The sequence below is a fragment of the Marmota monax genome, unplaced genomic scaffold (assembly GCF_021218885.2).
Source record: "Marmota monax isolate L192 unplaced genomic scaffold, Marmota_monax_Labrador192_F-V1.1 WCK01_AAM20220418_F8-fsc00008, whole genome shotgun sequence".
In the NCBI taxonomy this organism is placed as follows: domain Eukaryota; kingdom Metazoa; phylum Chordata; class Mammalia; order Rodentia; family Sciuridae; genus Marmota; species Marmota monax.
Window position 1 is genome coordinate 5,749,279 of NW_026694432.1, and position 19,669 is coordinate 5,768,947.

General features: G+C 45.1%; 1 protein-coding gene across 4 annotated transcripts; it reads left to right on the forward strand.

Moving 5' to 3' along the window:
* The first annotated feature begins 156 nt into the window (after positions 1-156).
* Positions 157-17,788, forward strand: Tmem53 (transmembrane protein 53). 4 transcript variants are annotated; one of them, XM_046469379.2, is made up of 5 exons: positions 188-326; positions 2,738-2,914; positions 13,144-13,265; positions 16,841-16,937; positions 17,098-17,788. In XM_046469379.2, exons 3-5 carry the CDS (start codon positions 13,258-13,260, stop codon positions 17,776-17,778), a joined length of 786 nt encoding a protein of 261 aa, XP_046325335.1. In that variant the 5' UTR covers positions 188-326; positions 2,738-2,914; positions 13,144-13,257; the 3' UTR covers positions 17,779-17,788. The 4 variants fall into 4 exon arrangements, with proteins under 4 accessions (XP_046325334.1, XP_046325335.1, XP_046325338.1 ...); XM_046469380.2 differs by lacking the exon at positions 2,738-2,914 and adding an exon at positions 11,277-11,422 and having other exon boundaries at positions 237-326; XM_046469378.2 differs by lacking the exons at positions 2,738-2,914; positions 16,841-16,937 and having other exon boundaries at positions 157-326.
* The last annotated feature ends 1,881 nt before the right edge of the window (positions 17,789-19,669 follow it).

Here is a 19,669-nt window from a genome sequence, read left to right on the forward strand (position 1 = left end):
AGATCAAGAGAGCCAGCCAATGGATGAGGGCCAGAGAAAGAGAGGGGTGGGGCATGGTTGCTACAGGGGTGAGGCGTGAGACTCCGAGTGACTCGGGGGTTGCTAGGGAGGGAGGTCACAGAGCGCGGCTCAGGGATTGGGCAGTGTCGGGGGAGGAGGTGGAGACTGGGCGGTGCCCAGGAGGCGCCCCGGCGAGGCGCGGGTGCGCGAGTGAGCGGGCCAGAGGTCCGGCTGTAGGCCCGTGCTGAGGGCCGGCACCTTCATCATGGCCTGGGCTGACCTGGACTACACCATCGAGATCCCGGATCAGCCCTGCTGGAGCCAGAGTATGGATCGAGGGTTGGGTCCTGTCGTGGGGAGGTGACCTAACAAGTCTGAGGGTCGCGAGCGCAGCTGTAGCTCTGCCGGTCTCGCGGCCCCGCCCTCTCGCGTCCCGCCCCCTCGCAGGGTCCTGCAGGTCCTAGACTTTGTGGGGCGCAGAGAGCCCCGCCCTTTTGTGGGCCCCACCCAGAACGCTCCTCCTCCCAGAGCGTCGCCCCTTCCTGCGTCAGCGTCTGCTGAATCGGGGTCTCTTTTTCTGCTTTTGTAATCCGTAGTTCTCCGGCCCATGCCATTTTTGTTCTGGTAGTAGCTGGAGAATGCCTGGGGTAGGGTTCTTTCTGATTCCTTTGTTTGGGATTGGGCTTCCCTCTTCTCGCCTCTCTTCTCCACTTGTGGCTAGGGGCCCTAGTGTTCCCGAAGGAACATTCGTTCCAGGGGTCTCTGGTCCTCGAAGAAGCCAGGAATGCAGAAGGGCTAGTCTTCCCTCTCCACTTTTCTTGACAGTGGTTAATAAACCAGTTTCGTCCGTCAGGTAGAACTCTGTTGAAACCCTTGACTCCTCCTTTTTAGTAATTGGATGATTTTTGGTAAGCTACCCACTTCAGTTTATTCCTCATCAAAATGAAGGTAACTGTAGCAAACACCCCCACTGAGTTGTTGATCACACAACTAGGATTATTTATGTGACGAGCCTGGCATAGGGCCTTGCCTGCAATGAATTTAGAAATTGGCATTTAGGATTGGCATTATCTCCTCCCTCTCCTGTCATAATATTGAAGAAAGATGTGTGGTAGACTTCACAAAATTGTTAGTTTTTAAAACTCTCCTGAGTCCATGGCAGTGTATGTTGGGTAGCCTGTAGAATGGAAGGAAAGTTGTCCCTGCTGGGAATTATGTTAGTGGAGTGTACAGGTCAGCCTGGGCCCAGCCTATCTGGCCTTTATTTCTCCAGCATTGCATTCAGGCCTCCAGTCTCACTGCCAGCAGCTCAACTTCTTATATTGCTACCATAGTGATCTTCCAGATGCAAAGGTTTGAGCTCTTCACCGCTTTTCATAAAACCCTTCAGTGGCTCCTTATTGCCCTTGGAATAAATCAAGTCCAGATTCCTTAGTATGGCATTCAAAGTCCTTCATAATTTAGCAGCCCTTGCTTACCTCTTTGATCACTGTCCTTCCGTTGTTTAGTATGAATTTTATGTTCTGGCAACACCAAATGGCTGTGATTCTCCACACATTTCTTGCTTCTCTGCCTTTGCTTCTGCTCTTTCTTCTGTCTGGAATGCCCTTTCCCCTCTGCTGGCCTGCTGTGCCTCCACTTGCATCCAGCTCACCATGTAAGGCTTAGCTCAGATGTTGCCTCCTTCAGGAGAGTCTTCCCAGACTCCTCCTGTAGAATTTTGTTGTTGTTGTTGATCTCTCTTTTTTATTGATGCATACATCCTGTGGCATCTTGTGTTCTTTGGTTAAAGTCTGAGAGGTCAGCTCCTAGACTTCCAAAAGGTAACATGGCTCTGACTACCTAGAACTCAATCTGTTGGTTTAGGGCTGTTGAGCTTATAGATGTAAAAATACTTTTGAAAAGTTAAGTCAGTTAATAGTTTTATCCTTCGAAAGCCTTCAGCTGCAAAGGCTCTGGATCTGCCTTCTGCGTGGTGAGGAGGACAGAAATTCTCTTTCTCCCCAGGTGGGCAGCCAGAAAATCTTGGTTCTCATTTATGCTTTACCTCTTACTAGCTCTATGGCTTTGGCAAGCTATTGAACCTCTCTGAGCTTCAGATTCCTCCTTAATAATAAGGGTTATTAGGGCAGTGATTGAATATATGTGCCTGGCATAGTGCAAGTGCTGAGTGCATTTCCTCTCTTAGGCCTTCCCTTATGGCCTCCAGAGACTCAGGCTTAGAATTTTTTCTTGTACCCCTTTGCCAGCATGAGTGCATTCTGTTGCTAGCAGCCCCCCCCCCCAAAACAAAACAAAACAAAACAAAACAAAACAAACAAACAAACAAAAAAACATCCCGGTCTGTTGGAGGCAACTGGGATTGTTAGAAAGCACTTCCCTTTCTGGAACCACAATAGGCCTTCCTGTCATTTCCATTCTCAATTCAGCATTTGCTGTGTCCTGGCCTTTGGTTTGTTGGTGCCACCTCAGAAATGATTCATAGACAGGCAGCCTTCAGGAAGCTGTGGTTTTTGGGGAGGGAATGAAAATTCTTAAGCAGGTGGTTTCAAAATGATATGGTCACTATAGGGCTAGGGATTGTTGTGGTGGTGACAACACAGAGCAAGAAATCCATATTCCTCTTTTCAAGAGTCAGTGTCTCTTGAAGAAATACCTCCAGAGATTTTGGTTGTTCCTCTACCATCTGACTGTGCTGACCTACTGCTTTATTTCTTCCTGTCCTTCCCTCTCACAGTGCATGGTCCCACAACTGAGCTGGAGATTGCAGAACCCCTCAGAAGGATGTCAGGACACTGTGATCCCCTGAATCCATTTGTTCCCTCTGCAGAGTGCTCCCCTCCAGGCCGACATGGCTGCACAGAGTGACAGTCTTCAGGGACCCTAGAGATTATTTCTCTTCTGCAGTGGTGAAGTATGTAGGATGGTCATATTTAGTTTTGGAATTGCTTTCTCCCAATATTTGAAACCCAAACTCCAGAGCCGGCACTGCTATTAGTTGACAGAGAGGTGAGCAGCTGATGCTGGCACATCCATTAACTGGAAGGCAGCTGCAGATTTGAGTCATTCAGAGCCCTGGGTTTTGTGGGCCAGGTTGGGCAGCAGAGGATCCTCCGCTGGGAATTCTACCAGCCAGTATGTGTGGTTGCCTGTGCCCAGGATAGTCCACCTGGCCTTTGATCTGGAATCTGTCCTTCCTTTCATTTTCTTGGGCCAGGGATCCCCTTGTTCTCCTAATCCCCAGCTCCCTTTCATTTCTTTGGGTGAAGGTTGTGTCCTGGGGGCTCCCACAGCACTGTATTGCCTTATGTAGTGCCTTTGACAGTTTTACTCATTGTTGCCAGGGCCTGGCAGTGATGAGGTGCCAAGCTAGCTGATTGGAGTCACTTGGAAGTACTGTGGGTCCAAGTCAGAGCTGCTCTGACATCCCAGCTGGGCTGTGCCACCCCTCCTCCCATTTCCCATCAGAGAATGGTCAGCTGAGTCCCACTCAGGTCCCCTCTTTTTTTTTTTTTTTTTTAGGGTTGAGGTTGGAACCCAGGCCCTCTCACATGCTAGGCAAATGTTCTACCACTGAGCTACAACCGAGCCCATGCTGCCTTCTTCTTCTTCTTCTTCTTTTTTTTTTTTAATATTGTGTTTTTAGTTGTAGTTGGACACAGTACCTTTATTTTATTTTTATATGTGGTGCTGAGGATCGAACCCAAGGACTTGCATGTGCCAGGCAAGCGCTCTACCGCTCTACCCCACCCCTAAGCAGCTTTTTTAAAGGCACTTTGAGCTACTTTCATGTTCAATGAACATTTAAAAAAGTTATTTATTCATAGAATTAATAGGGCTGGGGTCCTGGGCTGGAGACAGTTGTCTTGCTCTTAAAGTAAACAGAGGCCTCAAGGAGATCACAGAGAAGGGAGGTGAGGGGCTTTAGATCCCTAGATTTTATTATGAGTCTGCTCTTTTTTAGTCACCGGCCATGGTCAAAGAGCTGTACTATCTTTTTAACCCTCAGAGGAAGCTTTCACTGGTGCCAGGGAAACTGCTGAGGTCTGGACCACTGTGGGGGTCATTATGGGAGATGGAGCTTGGGGAGACTGACTGACCTGTGGTGAGCAGAGAAAGTATAGAAGGGCTCTGAGGGAGGACTTGGAGTGAAGTGGCTGGAGGGGGACAGGCCCTGGCAGGAGGCTGAGGTGTACTTTGGGTAGAGGAAGGTGAGTGGAAACCCTCAAGAGCTGTTAGGTCTAAAAGATCCAGGAGAAGACTCTATCCTCATCTTGTCTTTGCATCCTCAAAGGCTGTTGCAGCCTCCTTCTTCTCCCTCTTCCAGAGGAGTTTCATTTTTTTTTTTTTTTAGTCCTAATGCCTTTTCTTTCAACCATTAATAAAAGACCCTTTCCAAGTGCCCACTCTATGCCAGGTGCTATATTAGGCCCTGCATTCGAGGTCCAAGCTGATGCACCCTTTTCAGGCCTTTTTCTCTGACACAATTGACTGTGTCAATTGATATGCTGACCTGCCTTTCATTATTTTATTAATCCTCACAACCATCTTGTGAAGTAGGGGTTCTCTTAATCCCAGTTTACAATGAGGAACAGATGAATGGGGGAGGTGAAGTATTTTGCCCAAAGTAATTCCAGATTTCAGCTTAAGAGCCTTACTCTACATCTTGTGCATGCAGATTTCAGTTGCCATTAGAAAGAGCTGCCTGAGTACAATGCCATTTCTAGGAAACAGTGAGAGGCATGCACAAAGAAAGGGGTGTCCATTCAAGTATTTTTTATTACAGCCCCAGATTGGAAACAACATCATGTCTAATAATAGGAGATTGGTCTCCATAAATTATGAAACATTCTATAGCTGCTCTGCAGCCACTAAAAATAATGGTGTAGAAATATATAAACTGACAGGGAAAGATGTTCACAATATATTGCTAAACGGAAGAAAGCAGATTACAAACAGTATGATTCCAATTTTATTAGGTATTCATTTTCTGTTTTTTCTACAGTGAACATGCATTACTGGTGAAGTAATAATAATTTTGACTTATTGAACTCTTTCTTTGTGCCCGGTACCTTGCTAAGCCCTCCATAGTCATATCTTATTGAATTCTTTGTATTATTGTCCCCATTTCACAGATATGGAAATTAAAACTTAGAGAATTTGCTTAAGGTCTGTTGCATAGTTATCAGATGGCAGAGCCAGAGATTGGAACCCAGGTATAGTTTTGTGTGGTATGTACTCTTAGATGCTACACTACTCTCTTATGCTGTTATTTTGAAAATTAAATGTAAAATAAAGTAATTTGGTTTAAATATAGGAGCAGCAAGACTCTGGAAAATTTTCTGGAGAGTAGAGAAAATTAAGGATCCTTTTATTCTTCTTTTTTGATCCTTTTATTCTTTACATTTAAAAATAACATAGACATAGATTCTTTGTATTTTGCTTCTGGCTTGCAAATAAAAAGCATATATTGTACCACAGACCCTTATGCCTTGTCAGGCCTCTTCTTTGTCGTCCCCACTTGCCCCTGGGACATCCACAATCTAATTCATGCCTTAGTTTTATGACTGGAACTGTTGTACAGTATACTTAGTTATAATTCTTGTATTCTTGGTGTCAGTGTTATTTGTTGAGAAATTCTAGATGACAGGGATCCTGGGAGACTAAATTGTTATGTGGAGTGCTCAAGAAGTGCCAGGGAAGAGATAGGTGTGGTGGTGCATGCCTGTAATCCCAGCAAATTGGGAGGCTGAGGTAGGAAAATCCAAGTTTGAGACCAGCCTTTCCAATTTAGTGAGACCCTTTCTTAAAAATAAAAAAAAATAAAAAGGTCTAGGGATGTGGAGCACCCCTGGGTTCAATAATGAGTATCACCATCAAAAAAAAAAAAAAAAAAAAAAAGAAAGAAAGAAAAAGAAAAGAAAAAAAAGAAGAAAAGTTCTAGGATAGAAAAGAAAGTTCCCCATTGCCAAGGGGCTTCTGGGTATCCTTGACCTCTTTGGACTTGAACTGCTTTGATTAGACCACCTCCCCTATTGTTGTTTTGAAATAACATTTTAACTCTCATTGCAAAAGTGATACATATTGACTTTAAATCTTTTTTTTTTTTTGGCAGTGCTGGGATCAAACCCAGAACTCCACCACTGAGCTACATTCATAGCCCCAATATTTATTTTAGAAAATGGGCCTAAAATAAAGTCATGAAAAATAATTTTTTTCTGATCTCAGAAATACTTGCTATTTATATTTTCAATGCATAACTTGTGTGTGTATGTTTTTTTTTTTAGAGAGAGAGAGAGAGAATTTTTTAATATTTATTTTTTAGTTTTCAGCGGACACAACATCTTTGTTTGTATGTGGTGCTGAGGATCGAACCTGGGCCACATGCATGCCAGGCGAGTGCGCTACCACTTGAGCCACATCCCCAGCCCCATGAGTGTGTTTTAAAGGGATATTCTGTAGTGATTCTACTTTGCAATTTGCTTTTTCACATAATGTATTACTATTTAAAAATAATAACACAAATATAATTCACATGACACAAAATTTACCCTTTTAACATATGCAGTTTAGACTGTGGATATAACTCAATGGTAGAAGACCTGCCTAGCATGCGTAAAGCCATGGGTTCAATTCCCAGTAACACATACACACACACACACACACACACACAAAAGGCATGCTGGTACACACCTGTAATCCCAGTGACTCAGGAGGCTGTGGGAAAAGAATCACAAGTTTGAAGCCAGCCTCAGCAATTTAGTGAGGCCCCAAGCAACTTAGTGAGACCCTGTTTCAAAAAACAAATTAAAAAAGGGATGGGGATGTGACTCAGTGGTTAAGCACTTCTGGGTTCAATCCTAGGTAAAAAAAAAAAAGTGCAGTCCATTGGCTTTTAGTATATTCTCAGAATTGTGAGACCATCACCACTATCTAATTCCAGAACACTTTCATCACAGAAAAAGAAATCTCATACCCATTAGTAGTCATTCCCCATTCCCTCGTCTAGCTACTTTCTGTCTCTATGAATTTGCCTATTCTGGATTTCCCCCCTCCCTCAGTACTGGGGATTGATCTATCACTGAGCTATACCCCTAACCCTTCTTATTCTCTCTTGCTAAATTGCAGAGGCTGAATTTGTGATTCTTCTCCCAGCCTCTGTCATTGGGATTATAGCCATGTGCCACTGTGCCCAGCTCAGCTTGAATATTTTATATAAATGGAACCATATGATATGTGGCCTTTTGTGTCTGACTGCTCTTATTTAACATAATGTTTTCAAGATTCATTCATGTTGGAGCATGGGTAGTATTTGATTCCTTTTTATGACTGAATAGTATTCCATTGAATGGATATATCACATTTTGTTTTATCCATTCACAGTTGATGGAATTGTTTCTACTTTGTGTCTGTTATCAAGTGCTACAATGAAAATTCATGTACAAGTTTTTTTTTTTATTTTTAGTTATACATGACAGTAGAGTGTATTTTGGCAGAATATACATACATAAAGTATAACTTATTCTATTAGGTTCCCAGTCTTATAGTCATACATGATGTGGAGTTACCCTGGTTGTGTATACAAATACAAAGCTAGGAAAGTTATGACTAATATGTACAAGTTTTTTGTGTGGACATGTTGTTTTCAGTTCTGTTAGGTCCATATCTAGGAGTGGAATTGCTGGGTCATATAGTAACTCTGTTTAATTTTTTTGAGGAACTGCCAAACTATTTTCCAAAGTGGCTCTATTTTACATTCCCACCAACAGTTTATGAAAGTTTTTATTTCTCCACATCCTCATTACTTGCTATTATCTGACTTTTTACAGCCATGCTAATGGGCACAAAGTGATACCTCATTGTGGGTTAGACTTTAATTTCTCTAATCTTTTCATGTACTTATTGGCTATTTGTATATCTTCTTTGGAGAAATGTCTATTCAAATCATTTGCTCATTTTAAAGTTGGGTTATTCATTGTTTTGTTGTTAAATTGTAAGAGATTTTTTTTAATATATCCTGGGCACAAGCCCCATATTGTGCATATGATTTGCAAATATTTTCTCCACATTTTTTCACTCTTTAAATGGTGCCCTTTTAAGTGCAAAATCTTAATTTTGTTGAAATCCAAATTTATCTATTTTGTTTGTTGTTCTAGAAACTATTGCCTAATTCCAGATCACAAGTATTTAATCCAGTGCTTTTTCTATGAGACTTATAATTTTAGATCTTCCATTTTTGTCTGTGATCTGCTTAACATATTACTGAATATTTCTGTATTATTCAACATTTTTCTTAGAAGTGGAATTACCAAGTCAGAAGTTGCATATTTTTGAGACTTTTGATAATATGTCTTAAAATTGTTGTGACTCTGGCTTCTCCCTATCAGTTGCCTGCCCTTCCTTCCTGTCTCCCCATTGCTCTTGTTCTGGCTTCACATTCTCTCTCTCTATTCTCTTTTTAAATTTCTTTTTTTTGTAGTTGTAGATGGACATCATGCCTTTATTTTATTTGTTTATTTTCATATGGTGCTAAGGGTTGAACTCAGTGCCTCACACATGCTAGGCAAGTGCTCTGCCACCAAGCTACAGCCCTGGCCTCCTTCACCATTTCTTGCTAGTAGCTTCCTCCGTTTCCTAAGGAACACTGTCAAGGCAGTGTGCTAAGAGGAGTGCTGTGGTGTTGGTGGGTGCTGGGACTGTTCAGAAAAGGAGTAACCTAACCTACCCTGATAACGGGAGAGGGCATTGAGAAGGACTTCTGGAAATGAAAAGCAAGCTGACTTTGTAAGTGGACAGGGCATTCACAAAGTTGTTGTTGTTTTTTTTAATCTTTATTTTATTTATTTATTTTTATGTGGTGTTGAGGATTGAAACCAATGCCTTGCACGTGCTAGGCGAGTGCTCTACTGCTGAGCCACAACCCCAGCCCACATTCGCAAAGTATTACATGAAGCATTTGTATCCTGGGCTGGGAATAAAAGGCATGTGCAAGGTCCTGGAGGTAGTGTCAGTATAATGTGGTGGTAAGAGAGTGGACGTTGGCTCTGTCACTTCCTGGCTGTGTGTTCTTGAAGGGAAAAGGACTTACCCTCTCTGTTAGTTTTCTCATCTGCAAAATGGAAATAGTAGCTAACACCTAGGTGTTGCAAGAAACAGCATATGTTGACATTCTGGCCGAGTGGCCAGTCCCTAAGGGGGAGCAAGTGGATGAGGACAATGTTGGGTCTTTTGCTATATAGGAGGCATCTTTGTGTACAGTTTTGGAGCTGAAGCAGTCTAGACCATCTAGGATAGTGAGTACAAGCTGATCTTTACAGATTCCAGTTTTTATTACTTATTAATTATGTAACCTTGAGTGTGTAATTTACCATTTCTGTGTCTCAGGTTTTCATTTGCAAAATGAGAATAACAATTCCTTGTTTCTAGGGTTGTCATGATTAAACAGTTAAATGTTGATGATTAAATGAATTGATAAGTACAAATGCCAAATTCGTAGAATAGCACCTGGTGCATAATATTCTCTGTGTTAGCTCTTTTCACTGAGAGAGTTTTGTGATGATTTTGGCACAAAGTGGACTTGTACTTGATTGCTTGTGCAAAGTCATGGAAAGTCTTTGAATAAAGTAGGAGACCAAGCCAGAGACCAAAGTCTTTAGTCCTTACAGATTAGTTGCCAGAGACCAGGAGAGTCGGTAGCAAGAGGGGGAAAGAGTGATATGACCGTGGGGTGAGCAGGAGAGGAGTAGGGGATGGCATGAAAGGGTGGAGGAGTGGTGGTCTGGGTGTGGCAATAAACAACAATAGCCGGAACAGTTATTTTTATTACTCTGGAAAGGGCAATGGGGAATGAGAATGCCAGCTCTTTCTACTGGGATCCATCCTTCGATTTGCACCCACGTGTTCATTCACTCAGCACTTAACTTCTGAGTTATGGGTCAGCCACCATGCTGACCATTGGAAGCATGGCCATAAAGAATTTCCTGCCTCCATAGAACCTACTGTTTAAGGGCAGAGAGAGACAGACATTAAACAACATTAGTTGTGTAAGTCATTAATTCATACAGATTGGGTCATGCCACTTTCCCCATTTCATAATCTTTTATTTGCTCTCCACTGTTGTGGAGTAGACAACCCTGGCTCCTATGCAGGATCAGGCCCTAGTCCTGTTCTTGGCAGCTTTTACAATTACTGCTACTCCCTCCCCTGAGATTCCAGTGCCCCAGGACTACATACTGTGCCGTAGGTGACCTGTAATATCTCCACAACTCCCTGGCTCTGCTCATGTCCCCTGTCCACCCAACACATTCCTACTGGGCCTTCAAGGCTACTGCAGCAAATGGGTCTTCCTTTGGGAGACCTTTCCTGGTCACCATCACTCTCCCAGACATGTTTCCAAGGTACATTTTTGGATTTTCTGGGACTATAACACCTCATTTATATAATCAGAAGGGGCAAATGTGGCTCCAGCAGGGAGAAGGTCATGACAAGCCTTTGAGTCGGGAATGGGCATGGAGAGCATATGTCAGGGAGCAGGAGATGTCCCTGGTAGGATGAGCCCCTTGGGGCAATCCCCAGGGCCTGGTTCCACCCCTTTAAGAACATTAGGGAAATCTTTGGATATGGAATAGTCAGAATGTCCAGGATGCCAGTTTCTTGAGGGAGAGAGTCGTTCCTGCTAAGGGTGCCAGGAAAACCTGCACTGGAACAAAGCAAAGTTACACATCTCAGAATGGGAAGGGGCAGGCCCAGCAGAACCTGCTCAAACCTTCTCTGAATGTTGAATGCCCCTCTCTGCTTATGGGGGTTGGCCCTATCCTCCTTTAGCCACCAGTGAATGTGACCTTCCTTAGCTGCCTTCTCTGTTTTTGAGATAAATCTCAAAGCCCTTTGCTGGTATCTTGGGGGAACTTCTATAGGCTGAGGAAGGGGAGACTATTCTGAGGCGGCTACACAGAGAGGTAAGTGAGCCTCTCAAGGCAGACTCTCAGAAATCTAGTAGTGTGGCCTCAGAGATTCAGCAGTTCCAAACAGTAGCTGTTGATTACTACCCAGGAGACCACCTCAGTCTGAGCTTCATGGCCCCACTTTATGTATCTCCACCAGAAAGGCCAGGGCAGGCGAAGAGCTGTCCTGGCAAAAGACAGGGGAACATCAGGCTGAGAAAGGCAGTGAGAATATTTAGATAGTTAGAGCAGGGCCAAGGCCAATGTTGGTGGCGGCTGGGAGGGTTGGCAGGTGTCAGCAGCGGACTGAGACACTGGCAATTTCTGCTCCAGCCTGAATTGCAATGGGCCCAGGATCCCTGTGGGTGCGGACAGTTAATCTCCGAAGGCCAGAGTCACCACTACTAGAGAGCAGGAACATTGAACTTTTCAATCACATTAATTTCCACAGGAAATTGTTGTCTTCCTTTTGTCCAAAGGTTAGTGATTTATATTTACCATCCTCTTAACTAGCCTTGAAATTTACTGTTGCCAGGTCACCACCAGCATCCATAAATTTCAGGATGGCAGCTGAGCATAGCCAAGTGACTTGGTCCTTGCAAAAGTACATACCCACCCTTTCAGGGGGTGACTATCTAGCTACAGACAGTCCTTGCACAGATGTCCTTCTGGGGGGTGGGCATTCACTTTGCAAGGAAACGAGGTGAGTTCTGTTAGACAAAGTTGCAGGAGGCCCTTCAGCAGCCATCAGAGACAGCTGGCTCATGCCTGCCAGCACATCACCCAAGGAAGGTCTAGCTATGGGCAGTGGCACAAGAGCTGTTCTAGGAGTTCAGTAGGAGCCAGATGCCTAGCTCTACGCTCCCTGTGACACAGGCAAGACACTTAATCTCATTCTGCTTTTATGTTAGAATATAGGTGTGTGTTTTCCTGGCCGGACAGGGTGGGAGGTTTGCTAAAACTTGGAGTCATTCTGCCTCATGTTCCTGTTTGCACTGTCCTATCCATTGCTCCTCTTAAGACCTTTTTTTTTCCATCAGCTCTTGGAATTAGAGCAGAGACTGAGTCTGGCAAACTTTTTTTTTTTTTTTTTTTTGGTACCAGGGATTGAACTCGGGCACTCAACCATATCCCCAGCCCAATTTTGTATTTTATTAAAAGAAGGGTCTCACTTTTTGCTGAGGCTAGCTTTGAGCTTGTGATCCTCCTATCTCAGCCTCCTGAGACACTGGAATTACAGGTGTGCGCCACTGCATCCAGCTTGGCAAACTTTTAAAAAAAAATTTATTTAATTTTTTTAGTTGTAGATGAACACACAGTATCATTATTTTATGTGTATATACATATAAAATAATGTATATATTTTGTGGTGCTGGGGATTGAATCCATGGCCTTTATGTGTGCAAAGCAAGCACTGTACCAACTGAGCTATATCCCCAGCCCCTGGCAAACATTTTCTGTGAAGGCCATTAATATTTTAGACTCTGTGAGCCATACACTCTCTGTTGTAATTACGTTTTAGTATGAAAGTAGCCATAGAGAGTAAAATAAATTGGATGATATGGCTATATTCCTATTAAAGTTTATATGTGGACACACAAATGTAAATTTTTTTAAAAATATTTTTCAGTCACTGATGGACCTTTATTTTATTCATTTATTCATATGTGGTGCTGAGAATTGAAACTAGGGCCTCACATGTGCCAGGCAAACACTCTACCACTGAGCCACCACCCCAGCCCCACACAAATTTAAATTTTATATAATTGTCATATGTCACAAAAATATTATTATTTTGATTTTTTTAACCATTTAAAAATTTAAAAGTCGTTTTAGCTTATAGACTGTACAAAGGTGGTGGGCCTGATTGGGCTAATGTTTGCTGATCGCTGGTTGGAAAGGGAAGTTACCTGGAGAAGGTGTTCACTTTCCCCTCCTGGGCTGTCTTTGAATCACTAAAGAAAGGTGCCCTTAAGAGAGCTTTCTAGTGATGCCATGGTTCTTCCTGAGAGATCTGTAGAAAGGCAGTCAGGGCAGGACTCGGGCAGGAGCCCCATGGGAGCCTAGAGCAGAGAGGCTGGTGGGATGCCTGGGCCTGGCACCTGTTGATTTCCTGCCTTCAGCCACAGTGGTGTTAGCTTTGGGTCAGTCAGAACCCCCATCCTACCTCCCGTGTTGACAGTCCACATCTGTGTTTCAGAGAACAACGCCAGACAAGGTGGGAAGGAGGCAGGGCCGCGACTGCCTGTGGTGATTCTCTTGGGCTGGGGTGGCTGCAGGGACAAGAACCTTGCCAAGTACAGCGCCATCTACCATGAAAGGGTGAGTACTGCAGGCATGTGGATACTCAGATGTTGGGATCCTGCCACCTCTGGGTACTCTGTGGGGAACTCCGAGCCTCTGGCTGCCTCACCTCTGGGCTGCAGTGAAAGCTGACCCATTCTGTGACAGGCCTAGGAATAGTGTTAAGAACAGCCTGTGAGGAAGATGATGGGGTCATGGGGACTTTGGCAGGATTATCCCCCGCTTTGCTGCCAGCTTTGTGTCCTAGTCTAGCTCCTTCAGTCCCCTGACCTGCTTCTCTCCTTGAATCCTGTGGTGGGCGGCCTTAATGTTGTCCACACTGGTGGAATCAGCCCAGGCCTTAACTCCTGTTGACTGGTGTGCCGGGCATAGTTCCTGCTCCCAGGACTTTCTCCTTTTTTGCCCATAGTCACATTCCCAGAGTCACAGGGCCTCTTGGAGGAGTCATGATGCTTCTCAGGATGCACTAAGAGTTGACTGTAGAGGTGGTAACTGGAGAGGGCCCTAGGAGAGCCTGGTTATATTTTTGAAGTCCTTTTTTAAAAAAAAAAAAATTTAGTTGTAGATGGACTCAATACCTTTCTTTTTTATTATTTATTTTATTGATGCTGAGAATTGAACTCAGTGCCCCACACGTCCTAGGCAAGCACTCTACCACTGAGCCACAACCCTGGCCCTGGAAGCCCTTTTATGTCTTTGGTCTCTGACTCTTCTCTGCCCTCCTCAGGGCAGGTCTCCCCAAAGCAACCTTTGGCAGGGGTATTGGTTTAGACAGCTCCAGATGCCAGCTGGAAGGCCCAGGCAAAGGAGTAGGAGTCACCTGGGAGAAAGGCCAGCTGGTGCCCCTTTTCTTGGTCTCCTTCCACTGACCAATGTCTATGCCATGCCTGAGCAGCATGGAAGCCCTGGAACAGGAGAAGGATTGGGGGAGAAAAGTAGTTTTGAGTTTGAAGCCTCCTCTCAGCCAATAAGCCTGGCCCACCTTTTGCAGGCTGCCTCACTCCTCAGGTTATCTCAGCTCCTGAGCTCCACTCACTGGCTAGGCTTGGTCTAGCTTCTTCATTAGAATAAGATCTTTGAGGGGGACTGGGGTTGTGGCTCAGTGGTAGAGTACTTGCCTAGCATGCATAAGGCACTGGGTTTGATCCTCAGCACCACATAAGAAACTAAATAAACAAAATAAAGATATCGTGTCCACCTACAACTAAAAATATTAAAAAAAAAAAAGATCCTTGAGGGCAGGCAGAAGAATAGGAGTGATTGAGTGTGCTCAGTACAGAGAATGAAAGTGCAAATGTCTAGAGGTGAGGCTTGGTCGGGGGAGGGTTTTCAAGGTGATTTAAACAGGGGCACAATGTTAGATTTGCCATTCAGAAAGCACCTAACTGCAGAGTAGGGGAAAGATTGGAGGCGCTGGGGCTAGAAGCCAGGAGAAACTTCGGAAAGGGTGCAGTGACCCAGAACAGGATGGTCAGGCCCTTAGGGCTAGTGGTGTAGGTAGAAGGAAGGTGATGGGTGGAGGAGCTTGTCACGAGATAGGAAGGTAGCTCATAAGAGATTAGGAGTGGGCACAGGGATGGAGAGGAGGGGGCATGTTCTGGGTAGAGGGAGGTGTGTTTTTGAGTCAGGAACACTAGAAGAGAATCCACAGTTTCTGGGGTAGACGAGATCCCTCAGGAGTGTAGAGAGGGAAGGAAGAGGGCTGGGATAGCCCTAAGGAAACCAGACTTAAAGAAGTAGAAGATGAAGAGAATTCTATGAGGAAAGGAGGAATGGAGCCAGGGGGGAAAGAAAGCCCAGGAGGACATGACAGAATCAACAGAGAAACAGACCATTGTAGGTGAGGGAAGGAAGATGTTATGTGGGCAGAAAGTGTGAGGGAGAAAGTGTGAGGCACGATTCCAGGGCAGGCAGAGGGGCTGAAGGAACAAGGCTGGTGGAGTGGCAGCCTTGGCAAGGAGGGGACTGACTTTATTCCCTGGTAGGAGGAGAACAGGATGGGTGCCGAGAAAAACTTCTCCAATCCCAAACTCCAATATTTAATTTCTTTTTAGAGAGACAGACAAAGGTTTACTATGGAAAGCAGAGGAACATTCAAGGGAGAATGCAGGGCCATCTCCAGAGGGAGACAACCTTCATTATTTAAAAGAAAATAAAAACATCATATTCCACCACCTGGAGATGACCTCGGTTTATACCATAGGGTAGCTCTTTCCAGTTTTTTTCTGGATCTTCTCTTTGCCTGGATGAGATCTATCAAGTGTACCATTTTGAAGCCTGCTTTTTAAAGATCATGCTTTCCACCTTCTCATGTTAATTAATTTTCATCACTTCTAGTTTCCAATCCATGTTCAGATGCCCAAATTGTCCTCAAAGTGTTCTTTACAACTGATTTGCCCAAACCAAGATTCAATCCAGGATTACACATTGTATCTAGTTTTTTTTTTTTTTTTTTTGTTGTTGTTGTTGTGTTCCTTAGGCCTCTATATCCAGACCAGCCCCTTTTTTCATGATTAAAAATGTTCCTTTTTTTTTTTTAAACCAACTGAAGGGACTGGGTTGCAAGGAAATATTTCTAGGAGTGTGTAATCCTCAGGTGCTGCCAGGAGAAAAGTGTGATGAGGATGGGCAGGCCTCTATTAGATTTGACCAAGCCCTAGAGTGTTGGGAGCCTCCAGACCTAGCAGGTCAGGGTGATAGGAGGCAACCTGACTGACCATCCATTTGGCTGTGGGTCATTTAAGAACTGTGTCCACATAATTTTCTCCTGGTTATTGTAATCATCACTGATGATTGTTACAGCTGTTGGTTGAGAGTTTACTGTGTGCCATGTATTGTTTTGGTCACTTAACATACTTTTTTTTTTTCTCATTTAATTTCCACCATAACCTTAGGAGATGGGTGTTATCCCAATAATAGATGGGGACACAGACACAGAAAGAAGTAAATTGTTCTTTATTCATACTGTTGTTAAGTGCTAGGACCAGGAATTAAATTCAGACCTGTCTGACCCCAGAGCCTGCCCAACTCAGATCCCCATGACAAGGGTGTTTTGTCTCTAGAATAGGTTTAGGAGAGGGATTAGGCCCCAGGCAGGCCTTTTTCAACAGGCCTAGAAGGGGACCTGTCTGGAGGTTTTGAGGTACACTTGGCTTAGGCAGTGAGGTGTCCAGAAGCCTAAAGGGAGTTTGGGCCCAGATTTTAGAATTTGAGGAATAGTATTTACTGTATTTGGAATTTCAGGGGGAGTCTGAGGAGTGATCCTAGGCTTGGGAACCAGACAGATTTGGGGGTCAGGCTCCTGAAACCAGACAGTATGGATTTTGTTTTCCGGTCCTTGGTGTGGGAAGAGGGAGATGACAGTGACTAGAGATGGATGCCATGAGGGTCTGGCTCAGAAGTGGCCTCTGGTAGTCGAGGCTGGGGGCTTGTAGGCTGTCTTAGGTGTTGTGTCTGGGAGGTAGGGAGAATGGAGAGAAGTCGCTGCAGCAAAATATAGGCAAGCAGTGAGACTTTAAATGTACAAGGTCTGGGGTAGGCTTGCGGTATGAGAAAAGATGTTCTGATCACTTTCAAAACGTGCTCATCTCCAGGCCTCATATACCATCCCAGAGGCGTAGTCACCATGAAGCCATGAATCCAAAAATGGACCTTGAGTATACTTTCCACTCCTGCAAAGTACCTGTGTCTGTGAGTAGTGAGCTGGTGCTTAGGCTGAAGCAGGGCCTAGAGCTTTGCTGGATTCCATGGCTCTATGGAAGTTGGGGTTACTGGGCCTTTTGGATGTATCTTGTGCTCACCACCCCCACTGCATCCCTGGGGATTGATCAGGCTTCTCTTCTCTCCCCAGGGCTGCATCGTGATCCGATACACAGCCCCCTGGCACATGGTCTTCTTCTCAGAGTCCCTGGGCATCCCTTCACTTCGTTTGTTGGCCCAGAAGCTGCTTGAGCTACTCTTTGATTATGAGATTGAGAGGGAGCCCCTGCTCTTCCACGTCTTCAGCAATGCTGGCGTCATGCTTTACCGCTACGTGTTGGAGCTCCTGCAAACCCATCGGCGCTTCTGCCACTTGCGTGTGGTGGGCACCATTTTTGACAGTGGTCCTGGTGATAACAACTTGGTAGGGGCCCTGCGGGCCCTGGCAGTCATCCTAGAACATCAGCATGCTTTGATGCGCCTATTGCTCCTGGTGGCTTTCACCCTGGTGGCAGTCTTGTTCCATATCCTGCTTGCTCCACTCACTGGCCTCTTCCACACCCGCTTCTATGATAAGCTACGGAATGCAGAATCCCACTGGCCTGAGCTCTACCTCTACTCGAAGGCAGATGAGATTGTCCTGGCCAGGGATGTGGAACGCATGGTGGAGGCACGCCTGGCCCACCGGGTCCTGGTACGCTCTGTGGACTTTGTGTCATCTGCACATGTCAGCCACCTACGAGACTACCCTACTTACTACACAAGCCTTTGTGTTGACTTCATGCGCAGTTGTGTCCAGTACTCAGGTCCTACTCCAGAAATAAATGCCTGACCTCTCACAACCTATGTCTGTCCTGGGGGACTTCTAGTGGTCTTAGCGGGCAGGAATGCCTGGGTAGGTTTCTGTGGAACCTTGTAGTTGATTATTCAAACAAGTGCACCAGTCAGGCGGCTGATTCCTGTAGCATTTAGCATGTAAAGGGTTAAAAAAGCAGGGGAGGAGGGGGTTGAGGATGAATCTCAGAGTTGATTTAAAAAAAAAAAGTTGTGGGGCTAGGGAATGGCTCAAGTGGTAGTGTGCTCGCCTAGCATGTGTGAGGCACTGGGATCGATTCTCAACACCACATAAAAATAAAATAAATGTATTGTGTCCACCTAAAACTAAAAAATAAATATTTTTAAAAAATTGTGGTAAGAACCCTTAACATGGGATCTACTCTCTTAACATAAAGTTCCAAGTGTATGTAATACACTTATTAATAACACCTATTGTTAACTATAGGTGCAGTGTTATATAGATCTCTAGAACTTAATCACCTTGCACAAAGGAAACTTTATACTTGTTGCCAGAGTTGAGTTGATTTTCTGACTGGAAGGTGAGCTTTATTGGGGAGGTGCCAGAGGGTAGGGTCAGACTATGAAGGGGGCCCCTTTGATCTCTGCTCCAGAAGGGCAAAGTCCCACAACATAAAGCATGAATCCCACTTGCCCATTCAGAGAAGCTTCTCTGACCTCATACCCCAGGAGTCTGAGGTAGATGCCAGATTAGCTGAGGATGCAGGGGTTTGTGCTGCCCAGCTCCTCCACATTTTGCTAGGAAGCCACTGCGTCTGGGAAAGTTGTGAGCTGTCTGTAAGGGGCAGCTGGAGTGGGAAGCAGTGAGACAGCAGTGCTACAGTAGGAGCTGTGGCAAGTTAACTCTGGAGTCCTAAAAACCAGAACCAGGGTAAAGGGAGTTTTGGCTGAAATGATACCATCTCCTTGAAAGGAGACTCATTTGATACTCAAATGAGTCTCCTTTCAAGGAGATGGTATCATTGCAGCCTGCAAGGTGAAGTGCCTTCAGCTTTACAATTCTGTTCCATTTATCATTCTGAGAGTCACTGCTACACAGTGCTGGCACATAGGTATTCAATAAATATTAGTTGATCGAATGAATTTGTTGTGGTAATCAAGAGGCCTGGGGGTCAGGGATGGGCTTTCAAAGTTTAGCAGGCAGTAAAGCAATGGCTGGAAAACTCTGGGTTGGAGCTGATCCCTGATATTCTTAGGGGTGATGGATTCCCTCTCTCTGGGGCCAAGTTCTGCCTGCAGGACATCAGTCCTCTGGGAGTCCCTACTACTGTTGCTGATTCCTAGGCTGTGTGGCTGCATTCTTAGCCATGGCCAACAGGTGGCAGTGCCGCCTGTGCCATGAGACAGCTCCAAGATCCAACAGCATGGCTGGCTTCAGCAGAATGCCCTTCCCGAGGGTTAATGTGCCTATTAGAGAGCACATGGCCTCTAGGGTGGGGGTAACCAGCTATCATGGACCTACTGAGTCCCAGGTAGAGGAGAGAGGGAATAGAGATAGAAAAGAAGTTAACCTGACTGGAACCTGTTCTTGCCATTACCCTTACCTCCAGAAGGCCCACTCTTTCAAGCCTGCTTCTTTTATAGACCCTCAGCCATCAGTGGGGCTGCTCCACTTCCCCAGGGACTATATACATTCCCTGTGACCTTGGGCCCCAGGATCTATGTTCAGGATATTTGGAGCCAACAAGCAGGCATGGGGCAGTGAGGCCTTTGCTGGGCTCCAACCAAGGGTGGCCTGTCATCTGCATTTCCTCTGGGTGCAGGAGGAGGCAAGAGCTGCCAAGACCTGATGATTCTCTGTGGGCATTCTAGAGGTGGGTGTCTAATGGGATTTGGGGAGATGGGAGGTAGGCCTGGCTGTAAGAATG

Coding starts and splice junctions, on each gene's coding strand:
- Tmem53 (XM_046469378.2), top strand. CDS start 266: ATGGCCTGGGCTGACCTGGACTACACCATCGAGATCCCGGATCAGCCC. Junction 327..13,143: donor TCAGCCCTGCTGGAGCCAGA/GTATGGATCGAG, acceptor TCTGTGTTTCAG/AGAACAACGCCAGACAAGGT. Junction 13,266..17,097: donor GCGCCATCTACCATGAAAGG/GTGAGTACTGCA, acceptor TTCTCTCCCCAG/GGCTGCATCGTGATCCGATA.